Source organism: Hipposideros armiger, unplaced genomic scaffold (genome assembly GCF_001890085.2).
Source record: "Hipposideros armiger isolate ML-2016 unplaced genomic scaffold, ASM189008v1 scaffold_381, whole genome shotgun sequence".
NCBI classification, from domain to species: domain Eukaryota; kingdom Metazoa; phylum Chordata; class Mammalia; order Chiroptera; family Hipposideridae; genus Hipposideros; species Hipposideros armiger.
The window spans coordinates 626,314-651,906 of record NW_017731731.1 but is presented as its reverse complement, the minus strand read 5'-3'; the positions used below and the strand labels follow the sequence as shown (position 1 = coordinate 651,906).

General features: G+C 49.0%; 1 protein-coding gene across 1 annotated transcript in view; it reads right to left on the bottom strand.

Moving 5' to 3' along the window:
* Nucleotides 1-329: 329 nt before the first annotated feature.
* The window catches only part of URB1 (URB1 ribosome biogenesis factor), a 64,303-nt gene continuing 39,039 nt past the window's right edge, over nucleotides 330-25,593 (bottom strand). Inside the window, exons 25-39 of the mRNA XM_019662858.1 lie at nucleotides 24,738-24,796; nucleotides 22,919-23,112; nucleotides 21,775-21,885; nucleotides 21,506-21,569; nucleotides 18,716-18,887; nucleotides 18,199-18,301; nucleotides 10,520-10,680; nucleotides 9,856-9,967; nucleotides 8,280-8,386; nucleotides 7,604-7,747; nucleotides 6,623-6,732; nucleotides 4,432-4,629; nucleotides 2,949-3,190; nucleotides 1,966-2,565; nucleotides 330-1,119 (exon numbers count right to left, since the gene is read on the bottom strand). Of these exons, the coding sequence (XP_019518403.1) occupies nucleotides 938-1,119; nucleotides 1,966-2,565; nucleotides 2,949-3,190; nucleotides 4,432-4,629; nucleotides 6,623-6,732; nucleotides 7,604-7,747; nucleotides 8,280-8,386; nucleotides 9,856-9,967; nucleotides 10,520-10,680; nucleotides 18,199-18,301; nucleotides 18,716-18,887; nucleotides 21,506-21,569; nucleotides 21,775-21,885; nucleotides 22,919-23,112; nucleotides 24,738-24,796 (2,559 nt within the window). The 3' untranslated portion in view covers nucleotides 330-937. The remainder of the gene's footprint in view (nucleotides 1,120-1,965; nucleotides 2,566-2,948; nucleotides 3,191-4,431; nucleotides 4,630-6,622; nucleotides 6,733-7,603; nucleotides 7,748-8,279; nucleotides 8,387-9,855; nucleotides 9,968-10,519; nucleotides 10,681-18,198; nucleotides 18,302-18,715; nucleotides 18,888-21,505; nucleotides 21,570-21,774; nucleotides 21,886-22,918; nucleotides 23,113-24,737; nucleotides 24,797-25,593) is intronic.

Sequence of the window (25,593 nt, the reverse complement as noted above, 5' to 3'; positions counted from 1 at the left end):
GCCAAAACCAAGCTGTTCTCAGTGCTGTGTATATTATCTAGGCTAATAACCAGCCATCTCCCAGGTGGCTGACAGGTAATGTACTGACATGTGACGACGGCCGGGCAGACCGGGAGCCACAGTGTGTGGGAGGCACGTGGGTATATGCACAGCTTTACGTGAGCAGGCTAGAATTCCATCTGTGAAAGCCATGACATTTCTATTCCATGCTTGTCAGCTACAATACCCATAATACCGGAATCGTACAAGTCAAATCCTGACCTCTAAAATGCAGGTTTCTGTGGAATAAAAATAGCCTGTTAACATCAACTAAGCAAAACACAAAAACCTAACAAAAATAGACATTTATTAATAAGTTATAAAATTCAAAACCCCCTCTTTAAAACACAATTTAAAAATACAGGCTGCCTTTGAAAAGCAGAAGTCAAATCAATTTTATACTTTATGGATTTGATGTAACATCCTTTTATTTCATAAAATAACTAACAAACACTGGCAGGTGCTTATGAGTTTAAAAAGTTATCCAAAGCTCTGTTGTGACTTCATACAGAAAGGAAACCTTCACAACTCTCGCCATGCTCTCTTACCTAATACATTTTTGGACACTTTGGCTTTAATGTCCACAAATCTGTTAAGTGCTCAGGCGTGTTACCTCAATTTGAGGTACTTCCTTTGATCCACAAACCTCTGAGTGGAAGGGTCAGCCTGACTGAACACTGGAGGGGCCTCATGGCCCCAAAGGACCCCCCCCCCCCCACTATAACTCTGACCACTTCTACACACAGGCCCTTGAGCTGATTTATTTGTGAATTAAATAAAGTCAACTTTTCTTGTCAGGAAACTGAGTCAATAGACAGAATTTGTCATTTGCATGCCTTCCATGGAAAGTGACTCAAACTTCTGGAACCTGGTGCTGCAGGCACCAGCCGGCAGGGCGTCACATGTCTGGGGCCTGGGAGGCGATGTCCCTGCAGAGCACAATGACAGCCTCCTCGTCGCCACTTAGCACTTCCTCTGCAGCATCACAGATCATCTGGACGTGGGTTAAGAGGGTGTCTGGCCGCTGGGCCCCCAGCCAGATGTCCTTAATGTACAGAGACACCAGGAACGCCGCGGTAGCTGAGGAAGAGGACAACAGGCCATCAGGATGCCACTCCATGCAGCCGGAACACAGGCCATCCCGCCCGCACGCAGGGGGACCCGGGGCTTTGCTACGCACCCAAACAAACTGTGCCGAGGTGAGCAAGTGGGAAAAATAAATTAATTTTGCCTTTGCTTAACTTTTGGGTTAACCTTTTTTGTTCTTTTTAAATTTTTTTTATTTGATGATGTAAAAAAAGTGACTACAAGCCAAGTCTCTCCTGGCTCTGACCGCCCACGGCCAGAGCCAGAACTGAAGCTGGAGAAAAGCTTCACGGAATTGCTTCAGGCCGTTTCCTCAAAGGCACACGCGAGGAGGCTTCACAGGCAGAGTCAATTCTCGAGCGCAGCCAGGTGACAGGACAAGTCACCCCTACAGCCAGGTGAGCTCACCTGCCTAGGCTGCCGGCCGGTCCCTGACCCCTGCTCCCCTCAGGTCCCTCGATGAAAGGGACAACTCCCAGGTGGAGGAAGCCCGTGTGCTCTTAGAGCCTTTCAAAGCCTTTGCTGTTCATTCATTCGTGTGCTCAAACCTTTATTAAGCTAAACACCAAGCACATACATTGTGTGCTTGTGTGTGCTGTGCAGGGGGGAGGGTCCCCGGTGGGACACGATGGGGGCTCTGAACCGAGCACCTTCCTCCACTGTAAACATGGTTGTCACTAAAGGTGTTACCAGACTTCCTCTCCCCTCACATTCAGGGCCCAGTGGCCGACTCGCCACGATCCCCAGAACTGTGGCGAGGGGCCACCCGAGAGGCCCTAAGGAACAGAGGTTACCCTCCCACAGCCCCCCCTCCGCCTCAGACCTGGGAACTGGCATTACCTTGCGTGGCTTCATCCTTCTTGTTCAGGGAAGAGAGGCAGAGGGTCTCGACTGCCGGGTGGAAGGGGCTCCTCGGGGGGCCCAGGGCCGCTACCAATCGCAGCATGACCATGTTGAACAGGCAGGCCAAACTCTGCGCGGACCCCAGCAGCCCCTCGGCTCCGCAGAGCTGGCTGTACAGCTTAAACAGGCCACTCTTCACGGTGCTGTCCTTGAGAAGGTCAGCCACGAGCACCGGCTGGGGCAAAATGTAGCTCTTAAGCCAGCCAAGGAGTCCTGCAGCCTCTGCCCTGCCGAGCGGGTGCTCAGCCAGTGACCGCAGCACCCAGCTGACCACCAGGGAGGCGACGGCGTTCACAAGGCCCAGTGCATTGCTCTTGGGGGCAGCCTCGTCCACGGGCTCCTGAGTGGGGTCAGGGCTGGGGAACACTGGCCCCCAGTGGGTCAATATGGACCTCAGGAGGCCCCTGCAGGTCTCCAGGCTGGACGCCTGCAGCTCAGGCTCGGCCGCCTCCTCTGCCTCCCCAGGCCGCCTCTTCCGGCCCCGCGGGCCTTTGGCGCGGGCTGGCACGCCGGGCTTGTTCTTATCCCTGAGCAGTTCTATTACACAGACAGAAAGAACGGGGTGAGAATGGTGTCCCTCCTCCCACACAGACTGCGTGGTGGGGTGGGGAGAGAGGGGACAGCCACCAGGCGCTGAGCGCTCAGCACTGCCCCAGCAGGACACGCTCCTACGCCTGCAGCATGGTGGGCACTCAGCATCTGACTGCGATCACCATTACTGTTAACGAACAGGTGAGCTCCCTGACGGCGGCAGAGCTGGACTCAAAGCCGGGCTCCCCCTCTGGGGCTGCGCTGAAGGACACGCCCTGTCTCTAAGCCTCCCCTGCTTTGGAAATGCTGCTTGGACAGGGAAGGACGCTGCTCTGGGGGGCACTGAGCAGTCTGGGGAACGCGAGAGAGTCCCGGCTCCTGACACTCACTTAGCAGCTCCTTGACTTGGTGTTTCTCCACGGCTGCTCGCAGGTCCTCTTGGAGCTGGACGTCTCTCTCGATGAGGCTCCACTTGTGCAGGAGGATGAGGACGTCCCTGGTGGACAGCACCGTCGCATTCACGGTGAAGCGGTCCATGTCCTTGAAGGCCTGCAGGACGGTGGCCCGGTACCTCAGCACGGAGTCAAGCGCCCCAAAGAAGCTGGTCAGCTGGGTGGAGGCCAAGGAGGGCCTGTGGGGAGCCAATGGCACAGACTGAGCAACAGCTGCCCCCTCGTCCCACAGCCCCGGAAAGGCGCGGCCGGTCAACGCCACAGACCACAGGTGCAAACAGGCCCTCCACGACCAGGTTTCCCCTATAACAGACAACAGTGTGGACCCCTGGCACGCAGAGCAGAAAGAGAGCGTTCCGGGGGAGGCAGAAAGGGGACCGGGGTCGGACTCCATCCTAGAGGCACATAAATCTCTGGAGACCTCGCTGATGGACACCTGGGCAGAGAGAGCCTGAGGGTCAGGGTGCCAGCCGCCGGACAAAACACTCATGGCTGCCCATTCCTCTCATCTCATCAACTCTCAGGCTCGAGAGAAAAGACTCAGAAGCGCCTGGGACAGCACCGCCCACGGCCAATCCTGACGATGGTCACTGGGAGGCGATCCACCCCTCTGAACTCAAAGAAATTGAAAATTCAACACCATTTGCTCCACACAATCTTAAAATTAAAATTACAATCCTTATTTCAAATAGCAATCAGTTCTCAGAGACCAATGTGTCTTTCAACAATCCTCAAATGAGCAACATGGCGACCAGCACTGATCTCACAATTTCATTCAGAACAACATAAAACCCCACGTCCTGTTCTTTATCAGGAAAGTTTTCATTCTGAGATTACAATCTGTTTGCTATCAATCCTCTGGTTCCAATTAGCGTTCCTCCATTCCCAAATCAGAAACACGAGTGCACACAGTGTATTTTCCCTGACACAGTGGAATCTGAGGAGAATTTAGCTCTGCTAAGGAAATCAAGAGCATTATTCCAGGGGTCAGATGAAAATACTGACGTTTTCAAGAAAATTCATGAACAAATCAATCTGTGCAGGCTGAGGCAGAGGCAAGTCTGGGAACACTCTAACTTTCTTAGGCTAAGGTCATGGAAAATATGTTCTTTCTACAAAACGTCACTTTGAATGCTTAAATCAAAATATCAAGGTAGGTGGTTTGCGTGCTAAAAGTGACCTGGTATGACACGTTACAAGTTTTGAGAGTACGCGGAGTTCTCAGGGCCTTGAAAGCAGCCTCGTAAAGTTGAAGCAGAACAGAGGAAACAGCTAAAACGGGTTTCCTGACTCACCCACAATGGCAGCAGCCCTCTGGCCCAGAGCCCACCCGTGGAGCCCTGACCAAGGGGAACGCTGAGGTGAGGTGACGCCCACTAGTGACGCCCCCGGGGGCAGGCCTGGCGGGGGAGGGGCTTACCTGAGGTGCTTCGTCAGCACAATGAGGACAGAAAGGAACTCATTGACCAAGTGCAGGGCGAGCAGCTTCGGGGGCTCCTGGGGCGCAGGCTGGCGAGGGGGCTGGCTCCCCCACTCCACTCCTTTGTCTCCCAGATTGGTCATCCACAGGGTGTGCAGCAAAGAGATGATGCTGGAGAGCATCTGAGTCTCCAGAAACCTAAGACCCAACACAGAATGCTCACGCTCGTCACATCCTCTCCTTTCACTGACGTCTGCTGGAGGCAGGGTAGGCGGGAGCCACAGAAAGGACGGTGACAAGTGGTGGCAGTACCACGGGGCGGCTTGGCAGCCTTTTTCCATCCTCCAACAATCCCATCTGCTTACCCCCCACTGCAACCCCCAAACGGGCACAGCATCTGAGTAAGAAGGATACGTGCTATGAACCCAGCTTCAACACAGTGGAGGCCCCAGTGGATGCCCCTCCTAACCAGACGGCCACCCTACACCCCAAAGAGAGATTCTGGAGCCGCTGCAGCACATTGAGAAGAGGCCCTGCTCATGAGAACAGCTCCCTTTTCAAAACCTAAAGTTAACAGCCAGGAAGAGATAATTAGCCAATTATGCCTTTTATAAATCGGAAACAGTCTGGAAGCTGATGTCCAAAGACACATTCTATATTTAGGATACTACTTCTTTTAGAGAAATTTTTAAAAATACTTTTTAAAAAATGCACAAAGGGCCTGGGCATTCCTGGCTGAGTAGAGTAGTTAGTTCTTTGAAAGAAAGATCCCGGGCCGGCCGAGTGGCGCGATGGTTGGGAGCTCGCTTGGGATGCCAGAGGGCCCCGGTTCGGATCCCACATATGAGGGCCAGTGACACTGCCCTCCACAGCTAAGATGCTGAACAACAGCTCAACCTGGAGCTGGGCTGCCATGAGTCGCCGGCGACGGCGTGGGCTGCAGCCCCTGTGGCAGTGGGTTGCCATGGGCTACCGTATGTAGCCAGCAGCCAGCGTGAGCGGCCAGCAGCCGCAGTGAGCGGCCGTCCAGAAGCCGGCGACTGATCTGCCTCGCCCGGGAAGAGCACAATGATGGTGCCAACTTGGGCCAGTGAAGCAACGTCCTCCACAACTAGATTGAAGAACAAAACGACAGCAACTTGTCTGTTCCCCTTCCCCCAATTCCCCAGCACTGTTCCCATGCCCCCAATTCCCCAATAAAAAAAAATTAAAAAAAAATCTTTAAAAAAAAAAAAAAAAAAGAAAGAAAGAAAGATCCCTCCCACCAAGTGTTGTCTGCTGCGAAGGCCTTCAACCTTCCAGACAGTCTCAAACTTAGGAGATCAATAGGAATCAAAACAGATCATGCTGTGAACTGAATTGTGTCCTCTTACCACACCCCCCCCCGCCCCCCCAAATTCATATGTGGAAACACTAACTCCCAGTGTGATTGTATTTGGAGGTGGGGGCCTCTGGGGGGTGCTCAGGCTGAGATGAGGTTATGAGGGTGGAGCCCCCATAACAGGGTTAATGTCCTTAAAAGAGACCAGGGCTCTGTCCCTCTCTCTCACCTTGCCATGTGAGGACGTAGGGAGAAGTCGGCAGTCTGTGAGCCATGAAGACAGCTCTCACCAGACCCCGCCCATGACGGCTGCCAATGGCAGACCTTAAGCCCCAGAACTGTGAGAAAATTAACCCTTGCTGTTGGAACACGCTGTCTGTGGCAGCCCGAGGACTAAGACAAACGTCCACTCGACACGGCTCAGCAGCAGCTCTTCCCTGAACTCCCGACCCTGAGCGATCTGGAGAGCTGGGCCCATCACACAGGGGACCAAGCGTTCCTGAGGCTGGAGCCTATTTCTACCTGGAGAGCTACTGTCCCGAAACCTTAGATGGCTGGTGCCCCTGCGGGCGAGTGGACTGTGCAGAACAGATGGAAGGTCGGCCGGTGGAGGCCCCCGCAAATGCAAACAGCAGCTGGCACCTGTCATTCCACTCACACAAGACACACAAATATTTAAAGCGAGGAAACGCCACTTTGGCATCAGCAGGAGCTGGTTACAGGCTTAGGGTGGCATTAGAGGACACTGTTTCGGACAACATGTATTCTACTGGACATTTCCAGTCAACACTAAAGCCTGCAGTAGACGCCACTGTCCTCATCCCACCCTCTTCCTGCCTGACACACACCTCTCACGCACAAGGTGCTTACTTGCTCTCAAGGATATGCAAAATCCACGTTAAAAGGCTATAGTCCCGCAGGATCTCATAGGCAGACTTGGCATCCCGGGCGGCGTTCTGTAGAATTTCTAGAACCCAGTTCTGAAAGTCCAAAACAAAGATTTACTCTTTAGTGGGAAAACCTAATTTGATCAAAGGAACAATCTGACAATATAAAGGTATGCTATGGTTACAGGTGGTGGCTGCAAATGTTGCTTTGCTGAGTCTGTAAGAATGATGGCTGGCCGTGGAGGAACGTGTCCTTCCCCACAGGTGACAGCTAGGGAACACAGACCTCCACGGCAATTTCTGGGCCCTCGGGGGATGCCCACTCCTGCTAATCCATCATTAGAAACCAACCCACAAGCAAAGGCGCAGCACACAAGCCACATGGCCCAGGTCAGCAGCTGCCAGAGCTGGGACAAACGCTGACCCAGCCATCAACAGCGGGTGGCCCATTTTTGTCCCCTCCGTTTCCCCACTTAGAAAGGAAGACATAAAGATGGGAATGTCCCTTGAACTGCTAATTGGCATCTTTAGAATTCTCACATGCCATAAAAAAATGAAAAACTACCACACTCAAATTCAGTTTATTCAAACGTGTTTCTTAACCCTGACTCACTCCTATTTACCCATATTTTACATAATATCAGAAACAAAAGATGACTGGGCTAGAAATTAATCAAAATACCTAGTTACATGGTGTGGGGGCGGGAACACAGGAAGGGGGCCGCAAAGAGCATTTCCCCAGAGGACAAACAACAGTGTCAACACTGCAGCCTGGCCGCACACGGGCAGCAGGACAGGCCCCGATGGTATCTCATTTTCCCTCACTGAAAGTCAGGTTAATGTCAGCTTAGTAGGTGGGTCATGTCCAGGCTAGGTTAGAATTCACGTGAACTTGACTTCCAAGTAAAACCTTCAGAAAGAGCCTAGACCTTCCAGTCCCAAATACACTTGCAGACCCGCCTACCTGTGCCACCGGGTCACACAACGGGCTGTTGAAGAAGGACAGGATGATGTGGAAGACCCCTCGCCTGGCATAGAGTTCGTAGCAGTGCTTGTCCCGAATCCCCTGCCGCAGAATTTCAAAGATCCACTCGCGCTCGGAGTTCCGCTACAGCCCAGGCAGACAGAACACACTGTTAGGTAGGTTAAAGCCCTTTATCCAACAGCTCTCCAGACCACTGTTTGCACATGTGGCGAAGATCTTGGTACGGGAGCCCTGACCTCCACGGCTGAGGGTGTCATTAAAAAGCCTCGATTTTATCTCTGATTCGGTTTCAAATCAGGAATAAGGACCAAGTGAAGTTGAGACCCTGAAGTGTGTTAGTTAGTTAGTTCAGCAAGGTGTTCTAAAAAGCACACTTCATATTTACCCAGTGATTCACCAAAAAATTGTAACAAGAATGCCACAAAACTCAGACCTGTGACAGTGTTTAAGGTTTGAGAAGTGACCTAAAACAAGGCACGCAATGAAAAGCATTTCTGCAGGCAAGCCTGCTGAACTTCTCCCTGCCCTGACCACCTAGCTCCACCCTGTGCAGTCGTGCCAGCTGTGCAGCTAAAGCACTGACGGGGACATGTCAGCAGGACAGCAGCGGTCGGTCAGCAGGGCTTTCGGGACCGTAAGGGCTTAGCAGCATTACCTCCAAGTCCGAGCTGTAGAAGAACTGGTAGAAGCCTGGAACCTTGTTCATATTCAAGTACTCATGTGACAGCAGGAACTTGTTGACCTTCAGGTACATGTGCTCCTCTGGGAACAAGGCAGACAGTCACGAGGGGCACCAACAGGACACCCCGTGGCCTGCTGGAGTCAGGGAGTGGGGATCTGGGGGATCGACAGAAATTCCTGTCCCTGGGAACTTTTGCATCCTTACCAGGTTATTCGTTCTCGAGAACTGGACTGCAGTAAGACACCTCGGGTCTACACTGCATATGGCTTTCTCTGTGGCTCAGAAACCACTGCAGGACGTGGAGTCCTCAGAGATGCCGAACCGCCCCCAGTCATCAGCCTGGCGGGCAGGGTGGGACCAGGCCACCCAGACAGCACAGGGCTGACCACACACCCACCCGCTTCTCACTGAAGGGAACTGCCCAGCAAAGGGGGCTCAGGCGCCCCGGGTCACTGGCTCTGGAACGTGATGGGACCAACACACAGGCAGGCACCTCCTCTCCTGCCACTTCCACTCTCAGGTCACAGCCGTCAGTCTGTCCGGAGCGCCTGCAGCCTGACCCCATGACACATGAGGTCTGACATGGGACAGAGCTCGCCCGGGCAGCAGACTGGACAGGAGGCCCAGGTCAATGGCCATTGTGGCCTCTGCTGGGAAATTTCTCAGAATAGCCTTTTCTTTCGTCTGCAAATGGCTAATTACTCTGCTTCCTACCTGAATTTCTAAGGCGAATAAAAAAACATGTAATAAAAGTGATGTAGGAACAGATAAAAATCAGATCTGAATTCTAATAGCAAAATGGCTAGAGACTAATTGTGGGGCCTCAGACAAGCTATTTCACCCTGGGGGCCTAAAGCTGGGGCTGTTTTCTCATCTGAAAATGACCATGCTATACTCTAAGACCCCTATAATCCCTAATGGTACCAACATTCTATGATTTTTCATTAATTAAGAAACGTCTTATGACAGACTACCTTCTCTCACGCCACCTTAGCAGTGGAACCCCCGCTTTTATAAAGAGGAGCCCTGTTCTAGTGCCTGAGCTGGCACCTTGTTGGGACTCACAGGCCACATGCATTCTGGCTGAGGACCCAGGAGCGTGCTGACTGTGACCTCCTGAGCCTGGGTCAGGGCTGCGAGCACTGACAGGGCGCTGCATCAAGCACCCTCTACGTGCTGTCATTCGCAGGACCCACGTCCGCTCACAGCAGGCCCACGAGGGGGGTGCTAGGGTTTGCTTTTACCACAGCTTTTTACACCTGCAAACAAACACAAATGCACACTGCTCTGCACCTTGCTTTATCACTTAATTTTTTCTGGATTTCATCCTATAGACCTATAAAGCACTTCCTCACAACCATCATTTATTTACTGTCCATTACTGGTGGACACTGGGTGGCTCCCAATCTTTCAGTGTGACAAGCACTGGACTCTGATCTGTCCTTTCTCACACATATGGCAGATTACATCTGTAGAATTAACGTCTGCGAGGGGACTGGCTCAGCCTCAATATTTCAGTCTCACCTCAACCTAATCCTATCAGTGGTACCTGGTTTCAAAATCTGCAGGGCTGCTTTGGCAATGAAGAGAGTCAGAGTAAAGGTGAGTCTCATGTTCTTGGTTCGGATCCCGTTGCGGACTACATCCAACAGGTAAAGTACCTTAAAACCAAGGAAAAGGGAAGAAAAAGAGCATTTTCAGAACTATGACCAGACTTGCCTCGTACAGCCTAAACTACAGCTTTGCAGGGTGTTGTGCTCCTCACATCCCAGGGCCACCAAAGATGCCATTCATAATAGTGACATCTTTGCTCTCAGGAGCGCTTTTTGCTTTTCCTTGATGCCCAGGCACGCGCCCAAGGGCAGAGTCCCCTGGCTCCATACCCTGTCAATCCACCTGCTCTGGTCCCTTCCACCCGGGAACACAGGCTTCTGAGGCTGTGTGCCCTGGGCAACAGGCGCCTTAACCACTAAATTTAGACCAAAGAAATTAAACTACTTTGCCCACCCACAACACAAGAGGAACTGTAAGGGGAGACTTCTCCCAACTGCCCCGGGGGCTGAGAACCAGAGGCAACCTCGGGCATCATCCCACAGAGGGACCAGTTCTTTATTCTTTAGCAGAGGTCTCCTGGCAACTCAGAAATCCTTCCACCAGAGCAGGTGGGGAGCCAGCCTTGGAAGCCCTCCAGGCCCACCCTCAGCCCCACTCACCTGGGACTGCTCCCGGAACCGAGCCCCCTCCACATGCGAGTAGTAGGCCGCCAGGACGTAGTAGGCCGCGGCGCGCATCTGGGGGTCATAGCTGCTGAGGGCTGCAACAGTCAGGCCCAGAGCGTTTGAATCCAAGAACTTTCGACAATCCACCACAAATTCTACAGGAAATAAATAAAATATAGCATTAAGCGCTCTCTCTCTCTCTCTCTCTCTCTCTCTCTCTCTCTCTCTCTCTCCATGATGCTTGTGAGACATGGCAAATTAAATTTCCTTTTGCATTTCACCAATATCAGCTACGTGTGCTCGATACGACAGATACAAGTCTCCAGGTTCCTTTAACTTCCGCTAACGTCGGATAAAAGACTATCTTCCCTTCTGTGGCAGTAATTACTTCAGCCTCTGAGATGCTTGTAAATCCCATCTAGGATTTTTTCATTACTTCTCACAAATACCCAATGAGCCAGAGAAGAATGGAGACACCATTCAGACCTGAAACACGAGATCCCGGCATCTCCCAGCATCCCGGAGGTCAGGGCAACACAACCAGGAGTCAGCAGAGAAAACCAGCTCCTGTTTCCACCTTGGTCAGCCCACTGCCTCTGAGTTCCTACTTATGAGCACCACTAAGGGAAATCCCATAAGGCAGCAAAGCTGGAAATTCAGCTGGTGCAAAGCAGTCTCACCCAGCCCATCAATTTTACAAAGGATTAACTTACACCTGCTACCCTAGTCCTTTCTTCAAACTTACAACAAAAATCTCACAAAACACAGGCCACGCAGCTTGAGCAAAACTACAGTCTAACGGGCCTGCTTTGTCACCTGTGAGGCCTCGAGAAACTCGCAATCACTCCAGAGAGGATGGTCAGATATACGAGGGGAACCAACTGATCACATCGCAAAGGGTTTGATTATCATAATAAAATCCAGGGCACCTCAAATCCTCCTTAATAAAAACCCAAGCCTTTTTACAAGATAAATACTGCCAAGAAAAACCTCAGAATAGAGATAGGTCGCTGTGTTTAAAAGTGATTAAGCAAGGACTGGTCATGATAATCGCACATGGCGATGTTCTTTAGGTTGAGTGATTGGTGACCTAGGTAAATTAGGAACCAAATACAAACTAACTAAAATGACTACCCCAAATGGGTAATCTTGGCATATTGCTGCCATGAAGTGATATGCCACTGATTAAACCATAAAGTTTCCTTCTCTCTCAGAAGGAGCAGCGCTCATTGGAGCTTCCACCAGCATCCCACGCAAAGGCAGACCAACAAGAGGTGGGGCTGCTTATATACAGTTCCCTTACTCTGTGTTTCTCAACTTTTAAACCCTATCAAAGAATAACTAGAATTTCCACTTCCACTCAAGAGGGAGTGATAGGAACCAGATTTACCTATGCACCTGAAGCAACTAGAAAAATAGACTGAAGAAATGAAACAAGGACTTTCAAGACATCGGACATATGAGTAAGACAGCAAAGGACAGTGAGCCCTGAGAGATGGGAAACAAGGTGAAGCTTCTGACTGTCTCTGCTTGCAACCAAGCGAGTTTCCAGGCTGTGACACAGAAAGGGCAAACCTACATGGAGACTGGAGAACTCTGAGCAGAGGAGACAGAGTGGGAGACCTAGGAGGCCAAGACAGCCAGAGTTCACCAGGCAGAGTCCTCCCGAGCACCAGTGGGCAAGTGTGTGCGAGGAAGCTACCTGAGGCTGGGAAACCACCACCTGAAAGGCCTGGAGAAGACGTCCCCAGGCACACACCTGCCTGGAAAGAGTTCCCGTACCCATCAGCCAGGGCGAAATCCTCACAGTTCACAGTGATAGGGTAGGTTTCTCAGGAAGATTTTACCTCAGTTGTGGGGCAAAGTTCATCCTACCTGACAGAGATTAAAAGCAAGACTGAAGGATCAAACCATTTCCGAGTAACGCGAATGTGTCCTAGACCAAAGCTCCAGGACATTCACAGGAATACAAAGTTATCCAGCGCCAAACAAGGCAAAAATTACAATGTCTGGCTTCCAATAAAAAAATCAGTAGACACTCAACAAGCAGGAATATAGCCCATTCTGAAGAAAAACCTCCACTATTCGAAAATGACCCAGATGTGACACAGATAACAGAAATAGTAAACAAAGACATTAAAACAGCTATTATAATTGTATTCTACATGTTCAAGAAGCTACCAGAAAGACTGAGCTTGTGAAGTAGAGATATGCGAGATATAAAAACCCAAACCAACCCTCTACAGATAAAAATTAAAATGTTGGAGATGAAAAATGCACTTGGATGGGATTATCAGCAGATTACACATTGCAGAAAAAAACTAGTGAACTTGGAGACAGCAACAGAAACTATCCAAATGGAAACATAGCGATACAAAAGAATTTTAAAATATGAATAGAGCATTAGTGAGCTGTTGTACAATTTTAAGCAGGCTAACATATGTGTAATTGGAGTTCCTGAAAACATTTGAAGAAATATGGCCAAAACTTTTCCAAAGTTGACAAAAGTTATAAACCTACAGAGCCAAGGAGCCTAATGAGTACCCAAGCACAAAGGAATAGGACATACCAAGGTATACCATAACCAAATGTCTTGAAACGAGTGATAAAAAAAAAAATCTTTTAAGTAGCCACATAATGTACAAAGAAACAACGATAAGAATGGTGGTAGATTTCTTGTTAGAAATAATGTAATCCAGAATCAGGGCAGCAACATTTTTAAAGTACAGTAAGAAAAAAACCTGCTAACCTAGAATTTTATACTCCATGAAAATCTTTCAAAAGTTAAAAGACTTTTTTCCAAAAAAAAAAAAACTAAAAGAATTGATCACCAACAGATCTGAATTACAAGAATTTTTAAAGGAAGTATTTTAGGCAGAAGGAAAATGATAGACAATAGAAATTTGGATCTACACAAAGGAATGAAGAGAACCAAAACCAGTATCTATACGATAAAGATATTTAAATCTCTTTAAAAGGTAATTGACAACTTAAAACAAAAACAACAACACACTGTGGGCTTTACAGCACACGGAAGTAAAGTATATGATAAAAATAGCATGAAAGCCAGGAGAGGAGAAATGGATTAGATATTGTTGTAAGGTGCATCTATCCATGAAGTGGCATCATTTCACTCAAAAGTAAACTGCAATAAATTGAAGATGAATAGTATAAACCCTAAAGCAACAAACACACAGAGACACTCATGCACACTTGCATGGTAGCTAAAAACAAACAAATAAAACAGAATCAGATCAAATAATCACATTAAATGTAAATGGTGTAAACATTGCAATTAAAATAGGCAGAGATGGTTAGATTAGGTCTGAAAAAGCAAAATCCAAGTGCATCTGTCTACAGGAAACCACTTTAACATCAAGGTGCAGACTAAAAGAAAAGGATGAAAAAGGAATAATCGGAAGACTCTTGGGCTCCAATATCTGATGGACTAAATGTTCTCATTTCTAACAAGTGACTATTTTTAATGGGAAGGAAAAAAACCCAAAAGCTTTAAAAAGCATCAAACTGTGGGATAAAATTATATTTTTTTGGAAAAGATGAGATGTGTTTAAGATACACCTATATGCCTAAAATAACAAATGCACATAAAGGGATACATTTGGAAAAAAGAACAGCCCAAACATTTAATATTACACCCACTAAAAATAGTTAGTACTCAGCTGGCTGGGACATTTTTAGTAATCACTGACATTCTCTAAGACAAATGGATTTTCCACGTGTCCCTGAGGAAAAGTCAATTACATGTTTTGTGGTCATGCCTGTTATTCTATGAAGTCTTGGCTTTGTAACACTTCAGAGCTGCCCCTCGGGTGTTGAAAATAGGCTATTAAAAAAGTTATAAATGCCATTCTCTTTGTTACCCAGGACAATTATCAAGGATTACAATGAAAAGCACCCCACATCTTATGGGCTTTAGCAACTGTGTGGTTGGCGCATCTAGGACTCTTCCTTATGCTCCTCTGACGGTTTCCTCAGAGGCGGCCTTGGGGAAGGCGCAGCACAGGGAGGAGTCCATGGGGCTGGTGGGCTGTGACCAGGCTCAGAGAGCTGTCCACAGGCCGCTGTGTTCTGGGGTCCATGTGAATGAATGATGAGCTGGAGAGCTCAGTGCGGCTCTGTTGAGGACAAGAATTTGCTGTGGAAAAAACATTAGTCACTGCCATTGCTAACAGCCTTGGCTGGTCCTGTTTCTCAGCCAAGGACTCAAAGAGGGGAAGCAGTGAGGTTAAGAAAACAGGTTCCCGTTTTCAGCAAAGGGTGGGAATGGAGCTGTGAGGCTAGTTTCTCTGAAGACGCAGCCACATATAGAAACTAATCATACACCCAATTTAGGATTCTAAAATGTTTAGCAACACTTGGACCCAGGTGCCACTGTAGGAAGTGAAAACATACTGCTCAAAACTTCTGTGACACACAGCATGGAAGAATCTCACAAATATAACGTGGGATAAACGGAGCTGATACAAAAGAATATATAGTGTGTAATGCCATTTACATCAAGTTCAACTATAGGACACTGGTCTCCACCGGGGAAGAAGGGGTACTGACTAGGATGGGGCCCGAGGAGCTAAAGATGATGTTCTGTTCCTTGATCCAGTGGGTGGTTTCACCAAAACTCAAGCCATACATACATGATTTGTGTAAGCTTCTATACGTCACTTCAATAAAAATTTATTTCATACGTTGCTCATACTCCCTTACAGGGCAAAAGCAAAAGGAACAATAACTTTTAAAATAATGTGAAAAAAAAGATTCATGACTTAATTCACCCACATAAACCTAGCCTACACCGGCCATTATGCTGCTCACAGATTTATGTGTGTTCAACTTACTGTTTTACTGCTAGGCATTTTCCTGTCCCGACAAACTGGTATGCTTCCTTTTATCAGACAACAAAATTTGTTTAAAACTTTACGCTTCCATTTTTTGTTCTAGATGACAAGTAGCCCAGAGCGAAGTTTAATGAACCTAATTTTGTTTTTGTTTTTTTATTGTTATACTTCTATTTCTCCCTATCCACCTCTTGTTTTTTTAAATTTTCTACTTCAATGTGAATGCTTTTAGTGTAACTGGTATTTTATGCCACTGCAAATCCTTTTTCAAGTAGACATGCACTGCAAATGTTTTCTATCTATATTTGACCAATAAAACTTAAAGTAGGCTGTATTTGGAGATTTCCCTACCTTGAAAGACCACTTACTACTCACCTCTCTTCACAAAAGGCCTTTTAGGCCCTGTCCCCGCTGCCTCGAAAAAGGCAATATTCAAGATTTTGAGAAAAACATTATGTCCTGATTTTACTATTTTTCTATTAAGTGTTTTCCAAACCTTTGCCTCTGTTTCCTAAAAGCTCTTTGGAGAGACAGAGCAACAGGCGAAATGATTTGTTCTAATTCACTGAAGTCACGTCATATTTTTAGACTGTGGAAAATCTATTTTCATGTTTGATGAGAAACAGGCTTCGTGGCAGGGCCAAGGCTTGGGGGAATCGGCAGTGCTTCCTGGCCACACACCAAACGTGCCTGTATTCTGCTGCTAAGAGTCACCAGAGCAATTAAGATATCTGCTTGCCATTAGCATAATCTGACACGTGCATGAAATGCCCCGGCTCCCTTGTAAATAAAACCTAGCTCAGCCACAAAACAGTCAGTGTTCACGGAGCGGGCAGCTGGAGGCGCACAGGGGCTGGTGATGGGTGCGCTCTCTGAAAACCCAGCCCTCTAATTTCTTGGTTGGCACTAAGGGCAGTGGCTGAGGCGCAGCAAATCTGTTCATAAGGAGGAACGCTTGAGAACAGGACAATTTCAAGTTGAAAAAGGGAGAGCACAGGACAAGTAGTGAGTCATGGTCTCCCAATTCACCTAAAGCTATGCGGCCATTTAATCCAGTGGGAAAGCACCTTGGGAGCCCTTCAGGCGTCACGCTGTCCCAGCAGATGAGCAGAGACACAGAACACACACCTCCATCTCCCGACCACACCCTGTCCCCCTGAGCCCTTCCTTGCAGGCCCCATGGGAGTCATCACTGGCCTTTAAGAACAGATGGGAAGATTTTCACCGCACAGCCTCTGATGACACCTGGTTTCTGAACTGTGAATATACTACCTAATGTTAAAAATGCATTAAATTAGATTTCTAATTCTGGGAAGACGGAGTAGACACAGTTTCTCTATTTGTACGATCAAGTACAACTGAAAACCCTTGACAAACATGACCTGACTCTACAAGGTGGAGAGAAAGCAGGCCAGCCAGGGGCCTCAGGTGAGTTCCTGCCTTTTCTTTCTGCTTCCTGTGTCCGACCCTTAGAGCCGAGGAAACCAGCAAGCCCAAAACACCAACGGGCACAGGCGAAGCCGGAACACAAGCCCACTCTCTCTAGCTCAAGACAAAGGACTAGAAAAGGGCAGCGTAGCAAGACAGAAAACTCTTAGTAACTGCTCTACTCCAGCCAAACACCCCAGAAGAACTGTGGCCCTGCCTCAGCTTCGGCCAGCAAAGGGGGAGCGGGGAGCCTAGACTTCTGGGCCTGCTACATTTGGGGGTTTAGCCCCAAACCCCCTGCTGGAGTAGCTTCAGAGGGGGCCCGAGAGGCGGGGCTTTTGTCCCCACTGGGCAGTAGGGTGGCCCCCACCCTCCCAACTGTGTATCGGAGGAGGCCTAGCAGAGACGGGGAGGCTCCTGGTCAGTGACAGGGGGGCCTCCTGCGGAGCAAAATGGGCGCTCCTGCCTCTCCCGGCCAGGAGTACTAGTGCAGGCATCATCCATATAAGGAAAAATCAATAAACTGGACTTCATCAAAATTAACGATGTTTGTTCTGCGGAAGACCTTGTTAAAGAGGATAAAAAGATAAACTACAGATTGGGCGAAAATATTTCCAAACCACATATCCAACAAAAGTCTGATATCTAGAATACATAAAGAACCCTCAAAACTCAACACTAAAAAAAAAAGACCCATTAGAAAATGGGCAAAAGCATGAGATGACATTTCATCAAAGAGGACATCAGATGGCAAATAAGCCACAAAATGCTCAACATCATTAGCCATTAGGAAAATGCAAATTAAAACCGCAGTGAGATATCGCCACACGTGACACATCACTGACAAAATGCCCAAACTGATAGACCAGACCCACCGGGAACCAGACCTCGGTGTTCCCCAGTGGGCATGCGTAGCCACTTGAATTCCTTCTGTCTCTCCCCCACCCATTCGCCCACAGACCCCTACCCTCAGGCTTCCAGACACAAAATGCATTTTCACTTAAACCGGAAAAAGCCAACCTCAACAGGCTCTCACTCATTCTCAAGGATAAAAATCTGTTGATATTTGACCCCTGTCTAGTGCAAATTCAGAAAAGGCTCTTGTCATTAAGAATTAGAAAAACATCAGGAAGAAAGGGACACTGCCAGATTTTAAAATTATGAATTAAAAAAAAAATCACTGTATATTCAAAACATGAACTGCTACTTTGCTGAAAATCACTGGAATGAAAAGGTGAGAAGGCAGCTGAAGATCACTCAGGGAGCGATGATAATCCTTCAGGAGGTAATAATCACCATGAGAAACCTGACTCCTGAGGGCCCTGGTTACCCCAGCTGCACAGCAGGAACTGCCCCTCCGCCCCCACCCCCACACCCCAAGGCTGCGATTACCTGGCCTGGTCAGTTCACAGAAGAGATGGAGGAGAAAGCAGGGGTCATAAAGGCCATCCAGATCCTCTGTGCTCCTGTCTCTGAATATTGGTTCCTGAGAGTCCTGAAATAGCCCAAAACGGATAGACGTGTATGTGGTTCAAGCTCCCAAATGTAATACTACAGTGAGTGAATGTTCACCCACTGTATCTATCGTTCAAACTATTTTGAATATTCAAGAGCATAAGAAAATGGTTCTGTAAAAAACAACGCTTGCATATGAAAGAATGTAATTGTTGGGGAACAAGTTATAAATGAAACAAGTGCCGACAGCTGAAGCTGGGTGGTGGGGACCTGGGGGCCCTGTCTCTGCACCTTTGCATGTGGCTGGAATTTTACTGAATAAGTTACCAAACCACATGAAGAACCACACTTGTATTTTACAGTCCGCTAAAGCTGAGGGTGCAAACAGAGCCCTCGCAGGGAGGCCCCGCTGTGCGAGCTCCCTGATGGCTCTGCCCTGGGCCCCCCCCCGTACCTCGGGGGGCAGCAGCCTTCGGCTCTGGGGGAAGTGCAGGATGGTCTTCATCATCCGGTCCCGGTCCAGCAGGCGGAGGACGTCTCCGACGCTCGGCTGCTGCCACAGCGACTTGCCCAGGCTCCTGCACGTCTTGTGATGTTCCACGGCCGCGGGCCCCCACAGCAGCACCCTGGAGCCGCAGAGGGGGGAGCACACTGTCACAGCGCCCCCCCAGGAACAGAACTGGTGACGATGATGATGGCCATGACCGCTGCTTTGTCGAGCAGCTGGCACATGCCAGGCACTGTCCTGGGCACGTTACTGCCATTTAATCCCCATCATAACTTAGGGAGGAGGTGGGCGTGATGGTGATGCTGACCACGATGAGGGCGGGGACAGTGTCAGGGATGACGACGGAGGCCGACACCTGTATGGAGCTTGTGATGTGCCAGACACCGTTCTAAGCCCTTGACAAATATTAATTCACTTAATCTGCATAACATTAAGGGAGGCATTATTATTGTTCCCATTTTGCAAATGGGGGAAAGGGGCACAGAAAGAATTAAGAAAGTTGCTCAGCCGGTCACTCGCCCAGCTGCTCTGTGGCAGGGCTGGAATTCCCACTTGGGGAGTCTCTCCAGAGTCCATGCCAGACCACAGGGGCAGACTCCTGACTGCAGGATGACGCTTTACTGATAATAAACCTTTCTTTCCCAGACCACGTCTGCCCGCAGCCTTCAGCTGTCTCCACCTGGAGAGCCCACCACACGCACACTTCTACCTTTCACGCCACCAACCCCACTGCAGCTGCCCAGAGGTCACCTCGCCTTCCTCCCGGAAAAGGACACAGGCCTCCCTCTTCCTCCCCACCCCTTGCCCCGATACCCCCTATCCACCTCCCCATTGCTGGAAGACGCTCCCCGAAAGCCCAGCTGTCATGAGGGCCGTGTCTCTGCCCCAAGATGCCTGTCAGCTCTGCTGTCTCCTGGATGGAAATGGAAACACTTCCGTCTGGTACTGAAAGTCCTACCAACCAAGCTGTCAGACCTTCCCACCACCTCTTCCCTACACAGATCCTGTGACGCAGACAAACCAACCTACTCACTATTCCCGGAAATGTCCTGACGCTCCCACCTCCCAGCCCTCACCGCGCAGTCCCCTCCACCTGGTGCCCCAGGCTCTCCTCCTCCTCTGCTAACCTCACCTCCATCAAATGCCTCCCCACTGTCCCGAAGCATTCCGTGACTCGCCAAGGGAGAGCATGCTATCACATGAGACCGTAACGCTGGTTACACCACGTGGCATGAATTGGAAGCCAATTTAAGAGTTACATTCATGACAGTCTGATCCCCTCGACAGACAGTAAGGCTGTCTTCTTCCCATCAGAGCGGGGCCCAGCGCTTTGTAAACAGCAGGTGCTCAACAAATATCTATTGGATAAAATGCTTCTAAATGGAATTCCTCTGGTAACCAGCTCATTCTATGCACGTCAACAACAGTCACGCTAAGTTACAAAGTAAAGAGTCTTCTGTAGGAGGGTGATCCCTGGTGGCCTCGGGCTCTAAAGGCCAGGCAGCGGATGGACTGGTCACACCCCTCGGACCGGCACCACCCACTGGCATGAGACTCGTCCACTGAACATCCAGAGTTCCCCATGTGGCTCCCCTAACTCAGACCTGCTGCTCCTTCACGTCAGGATGTGGGTGTGACATGTATTCTGAGTCTCGGGAAACGCTTCCCATTGGCTCTCCTCTCCCTGATGCCCACAGGGACTGTTGGGTTCTAGAAAGGGTACACCTGGTAAAGCACCGCCTCCAAAGCAGCAGGAGGGGGAGGCCCCGAGGGAAACGATGGAGAATGTTTATTCATAACCCGGCATTCTTTGTCAGAGACAGAAAATGTCTTTCTTTGCTTTTTTTTTTTTTTTTGAGGGATTCTAGACTAATATAGCTTTTATCTTAAAAAAACAAAGTATTCTATAATGTTAGTATTTTTTGGCTTCCCTGCAGAGTTCTGCTGAATTATTTTTCTTGGCCCAGTTAAGCTCCCTTCCTGCCTTAACACATGAAATTCTTCTGCATGTATGTATCAGGCAGATGTTAGGGTGCTGGTCCCAAATGATAAGGAGAAAAGAAGAAATGGGGGCGGCGCAGAGAACCTAAGATGCTTTCCATGAACAGCACATTTGGTCGAGCCCCCTCTTAGCCGGGCCCTCAGAGCTGGGCAGGGCCCATGGGAAGTGTCCATCTCGGGCCCTCAGGGCCCAAGGCTGTGATGCCAAGGAGGGGGGCGGGCAGCCCCTGGGAACCAAGGACAGACAGTCAGAGAAAGAGAGGCGGACAAGGGAGACCCAGAAAGAGACACAGAGGAAAGAGACAAATACAGCCACACACACAGCACACACAGATACGGGAGCGTGGAATTAACACGTAGTCGGCACTGCTCCCTCTCCCCCGCAAACCCCCACATCACAAGTCATTCCATCTGAAGTAAAAGGGCTTCAGAAAACTCAACTGAACTAGACACTCCGCTCCGGAGTGAGTGTGAGGGCAGGTCCATGACAGACACGCATGCGTCAACCAGCAGGGTGGCCCAGCCGAGGTGGCCCCGGCCACACAACCTCATGGGGAGGCCAAGCTGCCTGTGCTGGAGCCGCCTGTGAGCTGAGGGAGCCCCACCCATCCCGTCCCTTTCCTGAGAATCGTAAGGAACGAGAGGACATCTTGGGAGCCTGCCGTGTGGAGTGAGCCCGGCTCAGGCCCTGCGCCTCCCAAGCCTGCAGCTCCCACCTATAGGCCCAGCGCTCACCTGAAGTCGATGAGGCTTAGGCGGTTCTGTTCATAAGCCCGCAGGAGGAGTAAAATCTTCTGGTCTGGAAGGCAGGTGAAGGTCAGTTTAGAAAGCTGAACCCCTCACACATTCCTCCCGCCCCATCACACCATCCGGTCCCCACACACGCCCTGGTCACACCATCCGGTCCCCACACACGCCCTGGTCACACCACCTGTCCAGTCCCCACACACGCCCTGGTCCCACCACCCGCTTGGTCCCCACACACGCCCTGGTCACATCCTCACCCACGATGCTGAGAGTGGCACCATAGGCCCCGAGGAGCGCGGCAAAGTGGCTGCTCTCACAGACAGAGGGGCACAGCCTCACCACCACCGCCATCAGGTCCACCAGCGCCTCTGGAAGAAAACGACACTGAACCACATGGCACTGCGGGGGGATGAGCACATTTGGGATCATAGCCCAGGAGGACGCATGTCGGGGACACTGAGATGCTTGAACAGCCTTCTCTGAGCCATAGTGGCCTCAGGGCTGCACCTTGTCCCTTCACCACTTTCTCCTTTTTTCAAATAAATAACAAACACGTCTTCACAGTCGTCCCTCTTCCTAGCTCTCCGACAAGGCACCCTCTCCCCACTCCCCCTGCAAATTTTAAGTCACCAGAGATTTTAAAACCTAATCATTTCCCCATGACTATATTATCCAAATCGCTAAGATTTCTATTCCCCCTAAGTAGAAGGCTGGAGCCTTTTTACTTTTTCTACTATCCACACCAGTAGCTTGGGTAAGGGTTCTCTTCAGTTTCACACTTCATTACGGCCCGACTTTGGGGTGATTTCTAATGGGTTAGGGGGATGTTAATTTTGTCTCAAACAGGGTGTGGCTTCAAGAGGGCAGGACTTTTCAGACCACCTCCTCCGATGTCTCCACAGCCTACACCAAACTTGGGATCACAGGCGCTCAAGGAAACGCTTAAAGAGCCGGGGATGGAGCCCAAACCTGGACTTTCAGGGTTCCCTCGCAGGGAACTGTCAACAGGGATGTCCGAACCCTTTGCCCCTGACAAAAGTTTCAATCTTCCCATTAAGACATTTCAGGCAACTGAACAACTTCTCTCCTGTCAGACACCCCTCCCGACTCCCCCGAACTCTCAGCTTTTAACGTTTGCCCATGATACGGCCGTGAGGCCATAAACACGATGTCCATGAGCGGCAACGAGCTTTGAGATGAGGTCTGCCTTTGCTGTTTGACCCTAAGTCAGAGGAAACGTTCCGGGGGCTTGGCTTTGACAGAAACAGAACATTCTAATACCGTTTGGTAATGCTTCCTTAGCTCTGAAAAGAGGGGGTGCAAGGCCTCAGTACACCGCACGCTCGCTGCAATCAGGAAGTAACGTCTGGATCGGGAACGGGGGGTGGGGGTGAGGGTCACCTTTCACTTGACTGTCTGGGTTTTCCTCGTCCTCAGACCCGAGCAGGGTTGGCAGGAACAGCGAGTGCTGGGTGAGCATCACGTGGACCACCGGGAGATGGATGAGCTTGGTGCGCACGGAGCTTTCTGGAAGATACAGGAGCTGCAGGGCCACATGGAGGGCCTTCAGGAACACGGGGTCCTGGTACCGAAATCTAGGAGGCAACAATCAAAGGGGGAAAAGCTTCACAAAAGGGAATTTTATTTCACAGGAAACAATGAAAAAACATGTTCTTGGCCTTTTATTAAGAAAATCTTTCTACATACCACCAAGCTGAGAGTTTCACAGTGCTAGGCCCACCTCAGTTCTACTGTTGCCACAGCGTTACACTTGCTTTCCCACATACCTAGCTGTCGCCCAGCACAGGGAGCGCTTCTGAAAACAAGGGAGGCAGTGCAGTGTATTTATTTATGTGACGGTGCAAACACTGCACACACACTTCCTGTTTGGCTGAAATGCCAGGAGGCAGCGGAACAGCTGAGCCTGAACTGACATTCACTGCCCCCAGCCCACCCTGCCAGGTCAGCCAGCCTCCCTCCTTCCATTCAGCTACTCGACACTCCCATCAAATGGTTCAGAAGCCTTCTCTGTCTGAAATCCCTTCAGAACTCACTAAAGGAAGGAAAGTATCAGACTCTAGAAAAATAAATTTTGTTTTAGTCGTATGTGAATAATGTTAAGAGTTACTTAGAATATTGTAGCCATTCCAGAAATACAAATTAACCAAAGATTGAAAGAAATGTCACCATCTCATGACGGTAATCCACAATTACCATTAATCTGTGACCCACTTTCACTTCTTTCTCTCCTCTTGGGGAAATTTTTCTGTTTCAAGTTGATGGATAATCGGTCAAACGAAAATTACAGGTGCAATGAAACATCATTTCATGACTACCTGATTGCCAAAAACAAGAGTCTGACCATACCGATTTAGAATGCAGGGTATGAGGAAAAAAATGAACTTTCATACCATGTTGGATTAGCTCAAAAATCTTGGGAAGCAAACTGAAGGTATAGTAACCTCTTCAGTGCCGACACTACAAGCCAGCAAGTGCCCCCTCCCTGAGAAACTCTGGCCCACGGGCACCTAAGGGACATGTAACAGTCACCGCAGGAATGAGGGAGTAAGGGAAGGGGGTAGGAAGAAAAGAAGAAAGGGAGATGTCTATCAGCAGGGGGCTGGCTAAATACATCAGCCGTGGTACAGTCCCGAGCTAGAATTCCCCACAGCATTAAAAATGATGACTTAGATCTACATGTGTCCACACGGGTAACTCAAGTTTGTGTGCCAAAGGACACATAAAGAACAATACATTTGTGTAAAATGTTAAACACACTAAACAATGCTATTTTGTTTGCAGACACACAACAGAAGTACCAAAGCATACACGGCCATGACAAAGCTCAACCTCAGATGTACATGACACTTTCAGGCAAGGGAGCAAAAATAATAAATTAGGACAAATACAGAAAACTGGCAGCATTTACAAAATCTGCTGTATTATACAGCGCTGTATAATACAGTATAATACAGCGCTGCTGTATTAGTCTCTGCATATTTCTGTTTTTTAAAAAATATTTCATGTTTTAAAGGTTGCTTCTCATCATTTCCAGAAGCACACTGCATGTCAATGGGGAAATGATTTAACCTCTCCTACCATTACACATCTTGTATTTCTAAAACAAAACGCCACCTGCCCCCCACATACAACTGGCTCTGCGACATCAGTGAGATCTGCTCCTTTACTGAACGGCACCAAGAAAATAAAATCGACTTACTTGAGTCCAGTCTTCACAAATTTCTGCCAATCACCAGGGTCAACTTCGTTAAGTGAATTCTATGAATAAAGTGAGTGAGAAATATACATGGGACATCTCAATTTAGAATACAGAATATGGGATTAAAATTAGAGCCCCTCAGTAAATGTGGAAGATAGTTACCTAGACAATCCACAAAAGCATGCAATTGTTTCTTAATTTAAAAAACTATTTCCACTAGTAGCTCTGATATATTATTAGCCTACCATAATCATCAAATGAGCAAAAGGAAATTTCCTAGCAGTCCAATTACTTTTCCCTTTGTCTACTATTTCAGACAGCGCTAACTGATTTGCAACACACACGGGCCTGGCCACACAACGATTTACATTCATGACAGTACATCTATCTACCAAGGGGAAGACCACTGCTCCAACGATGGTATTACGTTAAATCACAAGACTCATTGCTCTGGAGGGAAGGGGACTGACAGGGAGAAAGCACAAGGGAACTTTCTAGGAGGATGAAAATCTTCTTGGGTAGGAGTGTGGGCACCAGGGCACGCGTATTTGTTAGCACTAAACTATGCACTTAAGAGCTTATATTTCACAATATGAAAATATACCTCAATTAAAAGAAAAAGGGCTGGGATGAGATGTTGATGGTGAGAAAGGTTGTGTGTGTGTGATGCGGGGGCAGAGGGCATACGGGAACTCTTTCTGCTCGGTTTTGCTATGGACCTAAAACTGCTCTTTAAAAGTCTATTAAAAAGGAAAAAAAGTGGGCCGGCTGAGTGGTGCGATGGTTAAGAACTCGCTTGGGATGCCAGAGGGCCCCGGTTCGGATCCCACATATGAGGGCCAGTGACACTGCCCTC